At 39.1% G+C, this 17,907-nt stretch overlaps 1 protein-coding gene across 1 annotated transcript; it reads right to left on the reverse strand.

Annotated features, from left to right (window-relative positions):
• Positions 1-568: 568 nt before the first annotated feature.
• On the reverse strand, positions 569-17,889 carry Chmp5 (charged multivesicular body protein 5). Its single transcript, XM_003470830.5, has 8 exons — positions 17,664-17,889; positions 16,775-16,879; positions 14,922-14,968; positions 12,009-12,102; positions 11,813-11,884; positions 6,812-6,920; positions 4,075-4,187; positions 569-1,234 (listed from the first exon to the last, which is right to left on the reverse strand). Exons 1-8 carry the CDS (start codon positions 17,730-17,732, stop codon positions 1,184-1,186), a joined length of 660 nt encoding a protein of 219 aa, XP_003470878.1. The 5' UTR covers positions 17,733-17,889; the 3' UTR covers positions 569-1,183.
• Between the last annotated feature and the right edge of the window lie 18 nt (positions 17,890-17,907).

The following is a 17,907-nucleotide window of genomic DNA, read 5'->3' on the forward strand; positions in this document are numbered from 1 at the left end:
GTTACGGCTTGTACTACATGTCACCCCAAAACCTCAAGCAATCATAGGTAGGGCTTTTCAAAGGCGACTGGATCTAGGGTTTGTGCTGCTGGGATCATGATGCTGAGACTGATTCACAGTATGATTAAGGGTATGAGTGCTATCTGCCCTAGGGTGAAATATAAAAGATAAGCAAGCTATGGTCCTCATTTTTCTGTTGTCCCTTGTTGCTTATTGCCTTCTACCTGCCATGAGCTGTTTCTCCTCTGCAGTGGCCCTCTGCCATGCACCAACAGATTATGGACTGAAACTTCTACAAACAGTGAAACAAAATAAACCTATCTTCCTTTAACTTTGGATGTTGGGTGTTTTGTCTCAGCAATAAGAAAAGTAACCAAGACAGGGGGTATTATTAAGTTGCCCAGGTTGGGGTCAAACTGCAACCCCCTATTTTTAGCCTGCCACATTCTCAGATGACATGTATGTACCACCATGCCAGACTACTTACCCTTTCCTATATAGCACAATGCTATTGGTTAAATTTGGTTTATGTAGTGGAAGTTTTAGGCTGAAGTGATATTAAAGTATATCCTTTTGAAAAATATTTATTGAGTATAAATAAATGTCCTATACATTAAATATCAAGAAATATTATTGATTACAAGTCAGACTATAATACTGAAGAAACCATAGAATTAAAATATTCACTCATGATACAGCAGTGACAATTCCATTCCAATACTGGACACAGTAATTGCTCACAAGACAACACAAAATCTATCAAAATTCCATCATTAAGCCACTATAATACCACAATAGAAAATGGTATTAAAACATAGTATGAACAGTCTCAAAGCCTCATCTTTTAAATTATCAATTTATGGAGGTCACACTGAAACTGTAGTTATACTGTCATAGAACTTATTAAACATTCTTGTCTCCTTGATTTTATTATTAATGAATGAAAACAAGTCAAAGTCAAAGATTCTTTTAAGCTAGTCTTTCATTAGAGAAAAAGAATCAAATTTCAGTACAAAGAAACCTTCCCCCAAGCAATGAGTTTCTTAATGGAAAAAAAGAAAGAGCTATATAATTAACCTTTCCTTCAAAGAAAGGAAAGAAACCACAATCTGTTGAAATTTGGAAATATTTCCTAGTCTCAAGAATGTGTGTATTTTACATGATAAACTTGAATGATGCAAGTCTATGAAGCAGGGATCTGTGGCAATCCGAATTCATCCACCAGGACTCCATCCTGTGAAAAGGAATCAATGTTTAGTGCCACTATTTTTCACTTGATTAAAAGTTACAGGAGTTGGGGATGTAATCCTCAACACTGAAAAGCAAATACATTTAGTAATCACAATTCCCAAGTTAATCAAAACCAAAACCTTACTCAAAAGATAATGAACTTCATCATGTAAGATAAAGGGAGACACAATGAATCCAGAAACAAAAGAATCAAAAGAGTAATCCTTTGCAGGGTAAAAGTGGAGGAATTAGATATGTAAACAGAAATCTTATCAGGAAAAGAAACCAGGCATAGTGGCATGCACCTAAAGTGCCAACTATCAGGGAACCTGGGGCAGGATGCTCCCGTGAGCCTGGCAATTTGAGATCAGCCTGGGCAACATAATGAGACCCTAGCTCAAAAACAAAAATACAAAAAACAAAACAGAGAAAAGGGAGGTTGGAAGGGTCAAGGAGGAAAGGCTGAGGAGTTACTATATCCTTTAGATTCATATTTTCACTATGTTCTTTAATAAGGACAAATACCTTTTTCAGTCTTCAAATCCTTGAAAAGCTAATGCTGTAGAATAGGCAGTCAACCCCAATCATGCTTTACTACAAAATCATAGGCAGTGACACCACTATTAATTAAGAAAACCTATCTCTTAGCATCTTTATCTTGAAAATCTGTGACCTCCTAAAAGTAGAAATGACAAAGATGCTTGAGAGATTTGCTACTGTAGAATTAAAAGATAAGCTGTAGAGCTGGCGATGTGCCTTCCCACTCATGAAGCCTGGGGCTCAGTCCCCAGCATTGATAAAAGTGTATTTCAGGAATGCTGACAAAAAGCAACTTGAGAGAGAGAGAGAGAGAGAGAGAGAGAGAGAGAGAGAGAGAGACAGAGACAGACAGAGACAGAGACAGAGACAGAGACAGAGACAGAGACAGACAGACAGGCAACCTGTGCCCCTGGAATCTTGAAACAGCCACACAGCAGAGGTGGTGGTAGGGGTGGAATAATGTAGGTAGGCAACAGAGAGAATCCCAGGCTCAAAGGAGAAAAAAGGAACATAATAGTAGAGGCTACACAGTCTCAGGAGCCATTTATGGATAAGAGAAACTGATGAGATTTTGAGAGAAGCTATAAATTCTTAATTTGCTTAAAATCACACAGTGCCAGGTGAAGTGATGAATGCCTGTAATCCCAGCATTCAGGAGGCTGAAGCAGGAAGATTGCAGTGAGTTTGGGGCCAGCCTGGACTACAAAGCAAAACTCTGTCTCAAAAAACCAAAAATAAGTGAATAAAAATAAGCTTTACAAAGAATTATACAGTGAATAAAGGCACTGAACAGGACAAATATTCTGCCAACTATATTAATCTCTTAATTTGTATAATCAAGAGATTAGACAGCCACCAGGGCTAAACATTTGGTGGCACCAGGAAAAGAATGACAGCTGGGGATTTAGCTCAGTGGCATAAGCACCTGCCTTGCAAGCAGGCAGTTGTGAGTTCAATCCCTGGTACCAATAAAAAGGAAAAAGACCAAAAAAAAAAAAAAAAAAGGAAAAGAATGACACATTATTCTAGCAACTAGTATGGAGTAAATGAATTTTATATTTTATAAATGAATTTTATAAGCAGCAGAATCTACTTATAGATCTGGACAGAGCTCTTATTCGTTGGTTTTTGACACAGTGTTGGCTATGTTGTTTAGGCTGGCCTTAAGCTCACTATGGAGCCCAGACCGGCCCCAAACTCATAGCAATCTTTTTGCCTCAGCCTCCTGAATGCTGGGACTATAGGGATGTGGCACAGTGCTCAGCGTGGATAGGACTTTACATTTGTGAAGTCCTTCACATACATCTAAATTGCCTGTACAATTTAATTATATGAGCTACCTGTGGTGATCTGCATCTTACACATGTGAGGACAGAAAAGCTCAAAACAGTTAAGTGATGTTGTCATAGTTCCAGAGTTTAGTCTTTCTACAATAAGGTTTTCGTGTCTTTGAAACAGAGGGCTGGCCTTGAACTCACTCTGTCACCCAGGCTGCCTTAAACTTGTGGTGACCCTCTTGCCTGTGCTCCCAAGTACTGGAATTACAATCATGTGCCACCACACTCAGCTCCACATTAAGTTTTACACTTAAATCACTAGTTTCCAGTTTTTCAAATAACCACCCAACAATTAGATAATGAATCTGAAGAGCAGGACTTTCTCTTACACTGCCACCCTGCGAGGCACATGCACATGCTACTGATGCTTCCCCAGAAACATCTCAACTCTAAACGGCACCCAGTGCCAACTCACAAGGGTCACTGTATACACATGATAAAACTCATCGCTGTGGAAAGTCACTGAATCTCAGTGACTCTTTGCATATAGCCTGTTCATCATTAACAACAAGAAAAACTGAGCTTCCAAAGGCTTCCAAAATTGCTGGGTGTGGTGGTGCACGCTTGTAATCTCAGCCCTCGGGAGGCTGAAGCAGGAGAATTGTTTCAAGTTCGAGACCAGCCTGGGCTACAAAGTGACCTCAAGGTCAGCCTGAACTGCATAGTGAGACCCTGTCTCAAAAAGACAAAAAAAAAAAAAAACAAAAAACAAAGTCTCCCAAAATAATGCCCAGGACTGACTTTCCTGTTCTAACATAATACTACCTTTTAGATTCTCACAATGTAAGACTGGTGGGCATAAAACCTTCACCAAATTGTATATAAATATAAGCAGAAGGGGCTGGGGATTTAGCTCAGCGGCATAAGCGCCTGTCTTACAAGCGCGTGGTCGTGAGTTCGATCCCCAGTACCAATTAAAAATAAATAAATAAATAAATAAATAAGTAAAAGCAGAAAAGATGCTCACCTTGTTTTTAGTGTCAGTGGGAACACCTTCTGGTATTGCAGGAGCAGAAGCTGCTTCATCCAAGTAAGAACTGTCTTCATCAGCCAGAAGCTCATCACCCAGAGCATCCAACTCTGAAATTAAAATAGTCAACTGTAATGGTTTAGATATAAAATGTTTCCCAAAAGCCTCTATGTCTAGAAGTGGGGTTTTTGGAAGGCAACTGATTCTTGCTGCACTATACTATCAGTAGATTAATCCATTCATAATCATAGCTGGTTGTGCTAGTAGGAGATGGGGCCCAAGTGCAGTCAGGCCACGGGGAGTATCACTGGAAGGGTGTTCTTGTCCCAGGCTCCTCTATTCTTTCTTTCTTTGCTTTCTGCCATTGCCACATGCCCTCCCTCATGGCCTTCTACCATGATGCTTCCGCCTTGAAACTAGCCAACCATGGACGGGAATCCTCCAAAACCATGAGCCAAAATAGACTTCTCCAATAAACTTTTAAGTTTCAGGTATTTTGTTCTGGTGATGAGAACATGACTAATGTGTCAACATTGCAAAAAATACATAAGCAAGAAATCTGGCAGACAATATTAGCCAAATTATTTCTAATAAAATAAAAACAAATACAGAGGGGAAAAGATTAACTTCTATTTTCAAAATTAAAAATAATCATTTAAGAAAATTTCAAGGTACATAAAATTTATAATCTCAGCACTTGGGAGGCAGGGCATGAGCACTGCTGTAAGTTCGAGGCCAGCCTGCGCTACATAGTGAGTTCAAAGCAAGCCTGAATGACACAGTGAGATACTGCCTCAAAATCAAAGCCAAAACCAAATCAGTCAGATGTATACGGTCCTGGTCTTGATGAGATTATGGTTGTGAGTTAGCCAATTCAAACCTTAACATTTTTACCCTAAGAGCTGGCTACAGTGGCCTATGTCTGTAATCCCACCACTTAGGAGGCTAGAGCAGGTGGATTGTGGATTTTGAGGCCAGACTGGGCAATATGAGTTCAAGGCCAGCCTCAATTATAAACCAAGACCCTGCCTCTCTCAATCAATTAATCAATCAATCAGTCAATTTAATTCTCTTTCATTACTGATGGACTTGCAAAAATCTTTGCATGAAATCAGGCTGTGGGAATAACTCCACAGGTTCTTCCACTTCAGTACTTGAGAAGACCATGTATTTGGACTTCATTGTGGAGAGCTGTTGAAAAGACTGTAAGAACATAGTTCAGAAGAAGAGTTAAGTAATCAATCTCCTCTGGTATTGATGTACTAGTCTATAGTAATCATCTAAGAAGTACTGAACATCTTGTAAGAGAGTTCATTATCCATGTGGCCTTAATCATAGAGCTGGTGGTGTCTGGAAAAGATCTTTCATTTGAAAGAAGCATATAAGCAGAGCTGGATACAAGGTAAAACTGCTAAAGTAAATGAAAAACAAGAGAAATTCTCACAGAATGAAGAGGAAAAAACCAAAGAAATTAAGATGAGGAGAAAAGAACCTGTCCAGGATATACAATCTATGCCTAATAGGAATACCTGAAACAGAGGAAAAAGTGAATTAACCTGAACTAATTGGAGATAATTTTCCAGAGTTGAAGAATGAAGTAGGTTTCCAAATGAAGAAGGCTCACAATATACCTTTAAAATTCAATGAAAAGAAAACAACACCTGCTTATATCCTTGACACATTTTTCAATTTCAAGGAGGAAAGTATCACACAGAGAAAGCAGGTTTGCTATAAAGGGGCAAAAATCTGACTTCAGACTTTTCTCTTGCAATTCTAAACACCAGAAGACAATGAAATGACATATGCAGAGTTTTAAGGATAAATAATTTTGAATCAAGAATTATTTATTCTGCCAAGTTAGTATTTATGTATGAAGGCAACTGGAAGACATTCTTAAGATACCTAAGGGTTAAAAAGTGTATCAACCAAGAACCTTCTCTAAAAATTTTGCTAAATGATTTGCTGCAGCCAACAGAAATACTAAACTGGGAAAACCAGTAATACCAGTAACCCTCCTCATCCTTCAGGCCCCTGCCTATGCTTCAGTGCTAAGTAGGTTTGATTCGAATGCTAGGGGGATTCCTCTGGATTACTGTGTTCCAAGTAATCCAATAGTGTGTATTCTTATAGTTAAATAATTACTTGATGCAAGTAGTTTATATTCTTCTCACTGCTACAAGTTATATAAATGCATGAATCTTTTTTAATGTTTTGAGATGGGGTTTTGCTATGTACTTCTGGCTTGTTTTGAAGTCACTATGTAGGCCAGGTTGGCCTGGAGCTCAGTGGCAATCCTCCTGCCTCAGCTTCCCAAGTACTGGGATTACAGGCATGTGCCATCATATCTAGCCCACATTTACTTTTTTCAATGCTAAATCCCTAGCACCTAGCACAGAGCCTGCCATATAGTAAAGATATACACTAACTATTTACCAATTAGTGTTTCTTAATTTGTTTTGCTCATCTTAGGGATAAGACTCTGAATAAGAAAATAGGGAGAATAAAATTAAAAAGAAACCAGCAAGGAAAGACCATGTTGAGCGTAATTCAGAGTTGCTAATGGAGTCTGTAAGTATGATGGAGCTGGTTCATAGGCTCTGTGCCCAAAGACTACTGAAAACTAAGTCTCAGGGAATCTGGGTAGTAATTTTCACTAGCATTTGGGAAAAGACCTCATGCAATTGTTACTTTCAAACTCTAAAACTAAACATACACCCCTTTTCTCATAACTTACCTGCTTCTAAGTCATCTTCATCTAATTCTGGGGTGCCGTAACTGCGACTCAGTGCTTCTTGAATTTCATTTGCATCTTCCATCATATCCTCTAGTTGGTCTTGTAAATCCTATAGAAATATGATGATTTCCACTCATTTTTTTATACCATTGTCTTTTTTTTTTGTCTTTTTCATTTTTATCGATACCAGGGATCGAACTCACGACTGCCTGCTTGCAAGGCAGGTACTTATGCCGCTGAGCTAAATCCCCAGCCCCATATACCATTGTCTTTTAATTATCCTTTTCCCTTATATTCTCCTTTGAACCTTAGAAATTAGCTATTTTTAAAAAATGTACATAAAGTGCAAGCACATACTCAATTCTCAACAACCATGAGTTTACCTCACTAACCCCAGTCCTTGCCTACCAGCTGCTACTAGTCAATGACTGAATATTCTTCTTCTTCTTTTTTTTTTTTTCTTTTGTCTTTTTCCTTTTTATCGGTACCGGGGATCGAACTCACAACTGTCTGCTTGCAAGGCAGGAGCTTATGCCGCTGAGGACTGAATATTCTTCTAAAGGATGGGTCTGAATAACTCCTGAATGCCCTTTATTTTGTTGTTTGTTTGTTCAGTGCTGGGAATGAACCCAGGGTATTATGCATGCTAAGCACATGCTCTATCGCTGAGCCACACCGCCTCCTCTGGAATGGCTCTCCTAGTAAAAGTATTACAAAGAATTCTTAAAGAATTACTTAACATCTAAGGGTATAGTTTAGTGGTAGGGTATTGCTTAACATGTGTCAAGCTAGTTAGGCTTGGGTTTGAGTTCCAGCACTGCAAAGAAAATAAAATATCAAAAATCACAGGCCCAGATGATTTCCTAACAATGACTGTGAATGTTACCATTAGAATCCCTCTTCTATTTTGGTGGTAAAAACGTGAACTTAAAAACTACTGGCATGGTGGTGCACACCTGTAATCCCAGCACTTGGACACTGAGGCAGGTGAATTACCATGAATTCAATGCTAGCCTGGGCAACATAGTGAATTCAAGGTCAGCCTGAACTGCATAGTGATACCCTGGCTCAAAAAAATTCTTTTTAAAATAGGCGAACAAACAAACAAACAAACAAATCAGAATTGGTGATCACATATTTGATTTTAAAGATATACAATAAAAACCCAAAGACCAAACTGGGTGTGGTGGCGCATGCCTAAAATACCAGCACTCTGAAGACTGAATCAGTGGGATTGTTGTGAGTTCAAGGCCAGCTTGCGCTGCATAGGGAGTTCAACTACTGAGCAAGAGCTTGTCTCAAAAAAAACCCCCAAAACAAACAAACAAAACACAGCATAAAAATCCAAAGACCTATTTAGAAAATAGATGTCCATCAGCTCTCTGCTATTAGAGAGTTTTACTTATAACATTAAATCAAGAAACTCCTAAAACTATCAACAATTTTCTAGTTAAGTAAAAGAGAAATAATGGAGACAAGTAGAATTACTTAAGTCAGACTAAAACTTAATTTAAGAGCAGAAACAGGGGGAAGGTAAAAATCTCGCACTGGGCCACTTTGAAGGAAGAAACCGAAATGGAATCAGAAAGGCTTACTCTCTGAGACTAGGCTGGTGAAAAAAAAAATTGGCTAAGGAAATAAACACCTGTTAATTATTTACTCGTGCGTAATGGGGAAACTATCATATGGCAGGAAACAGTGTAAAACCAACCTGAGAAATGACTTAACATAAGAATGGCAGAGGACAAAATGGTCAGGAGCACAGTCTGTGAAGTCAGAAATACTCAAGTTCAGGTTATTATTATTATTATTATTTGGTACCAGGGATCGAACCTACAACCTCACACCTGCCAGGTACTCAGGCTGCTGAGCTAAATTCTTGGCCTTGAAGTTCAAATTTTGCATAACTTAATGAGAAGTTAATTTCCTCATTTGTAGGATTAGTGTAGGGACTTAAGAGATCATAATGTTAAATGAAATAAATCAGACACGCAAGCTTAAATATTGCATTATTTCTCTTACATGAGAAGCCCAAGGTATAAATAAAAAGCAAACTAAAAGACACATCATAGGAAGTATGGAGATAGAGCTTTCTCAAAAGGAAAGGGGATTGAATGGAGATAGGTTGCTAGGTGTGGTAGAGCACACTTGTAATCACAGCACTCAGGAGGCTGGGGCAGGAGGATCACTATGAGTTCAAGGCCAGCCTGGGCTACATACTGAACTCATCTACACATAGCAAGACCCTGTCTCACAAAACCAAAACCAAATAAAAGAGGAGGAGGGGAGGCGAGAGGGGAGGGAAAAAGAAGGGGAGGAGAAGGGAGACAAAAAGAGGGGAGAGGAGAGGTAAGGAAGGGGAAGAGGGGAGAGGAACAGAGAGAAGAGCAGGGGGCGGGACAGGTGGGGAAGAGGGTGAAAAGGAAATTACAATGTGTTGCATACATGTACTAACTCCCCACAAGGAATGCAAACATTATGTACTGTGAATGTGTACTCATAAAAAAAAGAGAAATGGACTGCATCAACTTACACTAGCAATAAACATGCATATCCCCTGTTTAAAAAATTATATATAGAAGCAGTAATCACCTAATATTGTATTTACTGTGATGAAGATATACAGAATAACGCTGCATTCCACACAGAAGGGTACAGACTGATGTTGATCATGCGCAAGGTCCAAATCAGTACCACTTATCCTTTAATTTCTACAGTCGTGCAAGGCATCTGAAATCCCTTCCTGGCCTCTTGGCTTGTTTTTCCATATAAAAGTGAAAAGCATAGAAAGCAAAATGGAGAAGAAAAACTTAAAAATAAAAATCTTTGCTTTTCTATGCTTCCAAGTGCTAAGTGAACACACTACATAGTTAAGTCTGCTAAACAGAGAAGCACTAGGATAGCAATAATTAAAAGGCAAAAATAATAACACAGAATGAGCTAATCAAGTTAAGTTTGTATTATACTATTACATATCAAGAGAAATCTGCCCAAATCACCTATAAATAAGACTTCTAGTAGTATACTATAGCAGAGACATACACAAAAATTATCACACAAAGAACTGTCAAGTTAACCTGTCTTCAAATTCAGGTAAGTCAATATCATATAAGCACACACACTAAGCTAAAAAAAATGATGAACTGATATGCAGAAACTAAAAAATAAAAAGAAGAAAGACGGAGCCACACACATAAAGGCAAAATAAAAAACCACAACTATATAGGCTGGGCATGTAGCTCAGTGGTACAGCACTTTCTAGCATGTGTAGGACCCTATGTTTGATCCCCATCTCCACAAAAAAGGGGGAAAATCCTATAAAACAAAGAAAACATTTTACAAATAAAGTATTTTAGAAAAATAAATCTAACAGAAAAATTCAAAATATGTAGCCTGGTTACAAGGTACATGCACATATATACCAAAGGAGTTAAACAAGCTTTCCACCTATCACACTGGCCATCTATTAGGGGACAGAAAAAGGGTAATTAGGGAAACTGATAAAAAGCTACAGGTGAAAGGTAGAGAGCATACAAAGTAACCAGAATGACCACAGTTTTCTTTTGTTCATTTTTTTTTCCTTTTTCATTTTTATTGGTACCAGGGATCGAACTCACAACGGCACACTTGCAAGGTAGGCGCTTATGCCGCTGAACTAAATCCCCAGTCCCCTCTTTTGTTCATATTAAATAGCTTCAAATAAAACACAAAAGAGCCCTAAGACTAAAAAAACAAAATTGCATTTTGTATTTTATTACCAAATAGATCAAGCATACATAGGATATTTTTTTTAGCAACTCTCCTGAAAGACATGAAGCTTAACTCCATGTAAACAGACCTGCAGACCACTGAGCAGTCTAAGGACACGTGGTAAAAACAAATTCAACAGAGAAAAATGAAAGCCTTCACACTGCCAGAGAACACCTGTGCGGAACCAGTAAGGTAGCTAGGACAGCAGAACTACTCACTCAACAAACACTGCTTGAGGAAGGCAGTGCTGCTCTATTCCCTGTGTCTCTCACTCATCCACTCATTAAGCAAAGAATACTTCCTCAGTACCAACCATGGCCAGGCATCTCTAGGCACTAAGGATAGAAAAGTGAACAAAATCAAGTCTCTGCCCTCAAAGAGACATTTTAGTCAGAGACCAGAGGTAAAGGGCACTAATATACATGAACAAAGGAAGCGTCCTTCCCCCGGACTGGTTACCACTGCTCCTGCTTGCCATCTGGCTGTTCACCTTACAGGTGAGATCAGCCAGGATCTTAGGGCTCACTTTCCTGCCAAAATCTAATCTTAAAAAGAAACACTAATTTTAAAGAATATTATTGAAATATAAATATAAAAAGAATTACTAGAAAAGGTCACCACTCAATGCCAGAATTTGTAAGCATTAACCCTGATACATTAACTTAACTCAATTATGAAATCAACAGATTAATAAAGCACACCTCTGGGTGTGTCTGGGTAGGCCATGGAAGCACAACCTTGGGTACTATGTACAATCTCCCTCATTCCTCTCTGGTGCTATTTCCTGTTCTGCTTTAAGTTGTGAGTGTTGAGTATTGTGTCTCAGTTACAAGAAACTGGCTAATGCACTGTGGGAAGTGCTTTACAGACATATCTTCATTTAACAGTTTGGCAACACTGGAGAGAGGCAGCAATATTAGTTGAGGAAACAAACTAAAGCTCATCTGAGTTAGAAGTAACTACTGGGTACTTACTATGTGCCAAGCACTGCATTTTGCACATTATTTAAAATAGTGTAGGTACACTAGCTCATTTATTTCATCTGCATATCACTATACAGGATGTGGGATCAGGATCTTTGCACTAACAAGGAGCAAAGTGAGACCTCTGGGAACCCTTCTTAAAGCTATACTAGTAAATGGCGGCCTGAGACGCAATCCTTCTCCTGCATTCTTTCATCACATATACATTCACTTGGATCCTTTCAGAAAGTAGTGCACATATTCTTGCACAAACTAGCATATATCTCACCTCAATCTGGTCAATTTTCACTTCCTTGTATGCTTTCTTCATTTCTTTTACTCCCTGTTTCATAGCATCCACCTAAAAAAGAAAAAATGGAAAAAAGAAAACACAATGTCCAAAGAACTCATGTTGGTTAAACTTTAGAAAACATGAAAAGTACAAACATGGGGGGGAAAAAAAGGAAAAAAGTGCTTTGGGATACCGTGGTCTTGGTGTCCTTCAATGACTGGATGGTGTAATTGGCCTGTTCCATGTTAAAGGACTGTTGGGCAAGATTGTCCCGCTGCTGTTCATACCTTTTAAGAGTTGTAAATGGTAAATGGTAAACATGAACCAGACAGACATCTTCGGGAAGAAAGCACTCTTAATGCTAAATAGAATTTTCATAAAATCATCAAAATTCTTAACAATTAATTCCTCTCAGTCTCTTGTCTTTTTTCTCTGCATTTAGTTTTAAACACTATTGCTCTCTACCTAAAATCATACTACTTACTTTTCCCTATGTTGCTATTTATCTTTGTGTGTGTGTGTGAGTGTGACTAGGAACTGAACCCAGGGTCTTATGATACTAGGCAAGTACTCTTATTACTGAACTACACCCTTATACAATGACTCCCCTATGTGGCACTGGGGAGTGTATAGCCTTCACACGAACTTACATACCAACCCTTTTTAAAATTCTTCATTTTGAGACAGGATCTAAGTTGCTAAGACTAGGCTAGAACTTGTGATCTTACTGCTTCAGCTTCCCTGAGTGCTGGTATTACAGGCATGTGGCATCATACCCAATATTTTTCCCTAGCACTAGGGATTTAACCAAGGACTTGCAGAAGGCTATATTCCCAGTACTTTTATTTATTTTGAGAGTGTATCTCTCTAAGTTGCTAAATTGCTCAGTCTGGCCTGGAATTTGTAATTCTTCTGCCTCAGGGGCCCCCCCCCCCCAGTACTGGGATTTACAGGCATGTACCACCTTGCCACACCTTCCTTGTTCAGAGACAAGGTCTTGCTTAAGTCATCTATGCTGGTCTCTAACTCTTGATCATCTTGCCTCATTTTCCTGAGTGCTAGGATTATATGTGTGAACTACTATGCCCAGCCCACATCTTCATAAATCTTTACATGTTTTGTGCTTAAAATATGTTCTTTAAAACAAAGTTTTGGGCTGGGGATATAGCTCAGTGGCACAGCACCTGCCTGTCAAGTGTGAGACCCTGAGTTTAATTCCCAGAACCAAAAAACAAAAATAAAAATTAAAATTAAAAAAACACAAAGTTGGGCTGGGGATTTAGCTCAGCAGCATAAGCGCCTGCCTTGCAAGCAGGCAGTCACGAAAAAGACAAAAAACAAAAAAAACAACAAAAAAAACCCACAAAGTTTTATATTAAATCATAATACTGCCTCAAAGATGATATCACTATGGTCCTTACACAATATTTAGAAACCATCTCACTACCTAATCAGAAGGAAAATGGTAAATTCGTAATGTAGCCAAATGGTATTGTTTTGTTAGAAAGTGTAAAGATTCTACAGAATAACCACAAGGACACGAAAATGCTCAAAATATAAAATTAAATGCAAAGTCGGATGTGGTGGTGTACACTTATCATCCCAGCACTCTGGAGGCCGAGGCAGGAGGATCACCAGGAGTTCGAGGCCAGCCTTGCTTACATAGTGAGTTCAAGGCCAGTCTGAACTACACAGTGAGAACCAGCCCTGAAAAACACTAAAAATAAAAACTAAACAAAACCCAAACCAAACAAACAAACATTAAATGGAAAGAATGACTTGCATATTAGTAGATATACTATAATTTAAGTTCTTCTCTAAGATGGACACATATATATGTATTATACGTGTACATAATCAGAGAAATGAAACTGTAAGAAATTGGTATTTTAAAGGTTATTCTGAAGTTTTTCTTCTGTTTATGTTTATATATTTTCCAAATTTCTACAATGAGCTTGCATTCTTTTTTTATATTTTGTAATGTCTTTCATAATAAAAAACATTTAAAAACTGCAGTGACACCAAGTAAGATTATTACTTTTGCCACACTCTCACAACAGGCCTGATTTCTTTTTCCACTGTGATAAAAACTAAAGGAAGATGATACCTGATATATAATAAAAAGCCCCTTAAAAATTGAATACAGAAAGCCAGTTTTTTTGGGTTCCATATTAGCTGATTAAGCTTGACCTTCAAAACCCTGCAGATGATCTCATCAGCTAAGAGGTTCTCAAGGTTCAGCGCTAAACAAATTACTTGGCTTCTCTCAACACTGGGACATGGGTCACCTAAAACAAATTAAGGCCCCTTAAATCTATTCTGGTGAAGCCAGGAATGTCAGCAACACCTGTACTTCTAGCTACATGGGATGCTGAGGCAGGAGAGTCACAAGTTTAAGACCAGCCTGGGCAACTTGACAGGACCTTGTCCCAAAATCAAAGGGCTGAAGTGAGCTAGGTATGGTGGCACACACCTCTTAAGTTCTCATCTAGAAAGTTGAAACAGGAGGATCACAGCCAGCCCCGGACTACACATGCCCATTTCAACAAAAAGGTTGGGGAGGTGCAGCTCAGTGGTATAACACTTGTCTAGCACACAAGAAGCCTCAGCAATGTAATTTTTTAAAAAATTCACTCTTATGAGAATGAATAAATATTCTTTTACAAATAAAACCAGAAAGAGTACACTAGGTAAGTAATAAAAGAACTAAACCCTTTAGATCTGGTCAATCCAAAATAACAGTCACTAAGCATTTTTGCCACTTAAACATAAATTAAAATTAAAGAAATAAAATAAAATTTCAGTTCCTTAGTCATGCTAACCACACTTTAGTGCCCAATAGCCACATGAAGCTAATAGCTACTGGTTTGGACATACAGATATAAAACATCTCCATCATAGCAAAAGATTTTAATTAGATAGACAATGCTACCACAGATGTTGCTGTAAATGTTTAGGGTGAGGAAAAGTCAACTAACTGCATGTAGTTATATGTTAATGAACATTTTTAATCTTATCAAGAATGCTTAGAAAGCAGTATGAAAAACTGATGGGTTTTCCTTTAGTTAAAGCTGCTAGAAGTAAGGAGATCATTCACATAACTTACATTCGCTTTTGTTTTAAAACTCGCAAGGCTTTCTGCTTGACCATATTCTGAGGAGAAAAACAGATTCAAATTTTTTACTAAAGTAGAAAACATACACATAGTAAAAGAAATCTCCTATATCCTTAAACTTACATGCCTACTGGTTTCTTTTTCAAAGTAACAGACATAGTGGCTTCTGTTCTTTCTCTACTAAGCACAGATGTCTTGGATGAAGCCTTAACTCCTGTCTGTCCTTCCATCCCACATTTCAGTGTCCTGACCCACTTTTTCTTTTCATAATACATATTTCCACTTCTAGAGCCCATCTGAGCCCATCTTTAACATGCCCAGCCTCTTCAATCCTTTTTTTTTGGAGTTTTGCTCCACATTTCAGGCTGGCTTTGAACTCGTTATATATCCCTTGGCCTCAAACTCACAGCAATCCTCCTGTCTCAGTCTCCCAAATGCTGTGTGCCACTGTACCCAGTCTAGATTCTAAAATCTTATCTCACCTTGGAAATGTCTAAATATGACCCCAGCAACCTCTTACTTTTGGCTGAGAACCTTTACATCAAACTCATCTTTCCTCTATGTTGTCTTCTACTGAGTTTCAAATAACTCTGCTGTCTTTCAAACTGACCCTTTCTTTTTATGTCATTCTCATGACTACTAACTATGGTGTAGGCTTTGTTTTTTCTTTCTTTTTTTCTTTTTTTTTGGTGCTGGGGACTGAACTCGTGTGCTTGCCAAGCAGGCGCTTATGCTGCTGAGCTAAATACTTGGCCCTTATGATGTAGGCTTTTATCTCAAGTCTAGATGGGTTTTTCTGTCTCTGTTCTTTATTCCGTACCAGCAGTGAAAGAGAAAAACCTTTCTTTTCCTATTATTTTGCAGTACTGGGGATTGAATCCAAAACCTTTATACTAAGGTTCATCCCAAATCTTTTATTTTTTGAGACCAGGTCTTGCTAAGTTGCCCAGTCTGAGCTAAACTCATGAACCTCCTGCCTCAACTTTCCATAGAGCTGGGATTACTGGTCTGTGCCACTAGATCTGCTACCTTCCCTTTATATAATGTTCCATACATTGTTTTATCTGTCTCCTCGAATAAGGAAGAAAAAACAGATATTACTATCTTTCAAATAATACCTAGTATTCATTGAATACTATGTTATAGATGAGGTGCTCCACAGATCACATGAATTACTGCACTTAATCTTCATACTATAAAGTACATAGTATCCCTTTTTGTATATGTGCTGCTAAAAAAAGCACCATATTATACCCTTTTGCAGATGGGAAAACTGAAGTTCAGTAATGCCCTGGTTCACATGGCTAATAAGTTATGGAACTGGAAAAGATTAGATGGTCTACATCTAGTCTTTGTGCTTATATATATTATGCTCCACTTAACAGATGCAGAAAATAAGTCACTTTATCAAGGTCACAGCTAGTAGGTAGTCATATTGATAGCATTAAAATATTGGTCCCACATGCTTAATTCAGTACTTTTTCCCAGTAAGCTACTAATTAACTAGTCAATATCTACCTATTCTGACCGACCTGGCAACTCACTGTATGTGAGCTCTACCCAACCCTTCTTTCCAGATTATAACCTTCTCAGTAGAATATGCTCATTCCCATGTACATGCTTCTGAACATGTGATCAGCACCTTCTCTTCACAAAAATCAAGTCCAACCTCTCTTTCATATCTGGCTGCAAACTCTTCTCCCTGAAGGATACATCTTCCTGCATATTTTTCTTTAACAGACTGCATCTCTTTTGTATTCTTCACCAACCCCTATCACCAGGCCGTATTTCCATAGGTGGTTAGACTGTCATAGTACTTCTGCAGCAACCGCTGCCTACCTTACCTTTGCAGGACCCTCTCTCATCTTCTTGATTTGATCCTTGTACTTCACTAGCTCAGCATCCAGCCGGGAAATCTTCTTATCAATAGATTCTGCCCTGCTGTCCACCTTGAAGGAAAATAGGAAATTTTAGTAGTAGTTACTGCATTATAGTTACACGGGAAGAGTCAGGACAGGAACATGAAGAAAGAAACAAAGCCTATGGTGTAGAATGGAAAACAGTGCTTTGCTTGAAGTTGAAGGTGATTCCCTGGGGAGCTTTCATAAACTACTCTTTTCCTCATATTCTGATTTAGCGGGTACTCCTCAAGAGTGAAGTAGAAAAAAAGTTTATCACTGGGGTAAGTTGAGATTTCCTGATAATCACAGCCTGGTCAGGCTGGATCTCACCAACAAGGTGCCCAGTGGACACAGGCTAAGACGGTGGCACCAACGCCATTTCCTAGAGTAGGGGTGGTGGCTTAATCTGGGGGGACAAGGTTTTGAATTCTGTGTTACTGTGACTCAGGACTAAGTTTCAGATATGTTGATTTAGGGTATCACAGAAAGGGCCTTGATATGGATGAGGGAAGAGGACGGAGAGCGGGTAAGAGATTGGGCTGGACAAGGTGGGAAACGGAATATGGGCCTCAGGCAGGTTGCGCTGTGGGGACTAAGGCGAAGAGCTGACAGCGATGGACATAAGAACGGGCTGATGAGGTGGAGGGTCCCTGGTTTATGGTGTCAGGACCTGGGAGACAGGGATGAAGGGACGAGGGTGGCGGATGGAGAGGGCCGACACGTAAAGGGCCGATACAGGGAATGGAAGAAGAGTAGCAGCCGGAGGACGCGAATGGGCGGGGTCGGGAGAGTGGGAGGCACTGGGTCTTGTTATCCATGGTCAGATGCTCACCGTGCCAATGCAGTCAGTCAGGCTGGGCGGCGGAGCCTTGGGTTTCGCTTTTCCGAAGAATCGGTTCATCTTGGGCGGCCGCGAAGAAAACCAAACACTGAGGGGAAAACTGGAAACGGAAGCGGAATCTCTCCTACTTCAACTTCCGGCCCTCCCAAGCGCAAGCGCAGTGTGTTCATTGAAATTTCTCGATCCTTTTTCCGGGTTTTTAGTTCGGGCTTCCAGGTAAGGAGCGCAGTTTTGG

This window comes from Cavia porcellus, unplaced genomic scaffold, assembly GCF_034190915.1.
Source record: "Cavia porcellus strain 051 isolate PalLab524CR breed Dunkin Hartley unplaced genomic scaffold, mCavPor4.1 scaffold_1, whole genome shotgun sequence".
Lineage (NCBI taxonomy): Eukaryota > Metazoa > Chordata > Mammalia > Rodentia > Caviidae > Cavia > Cavia porcellus.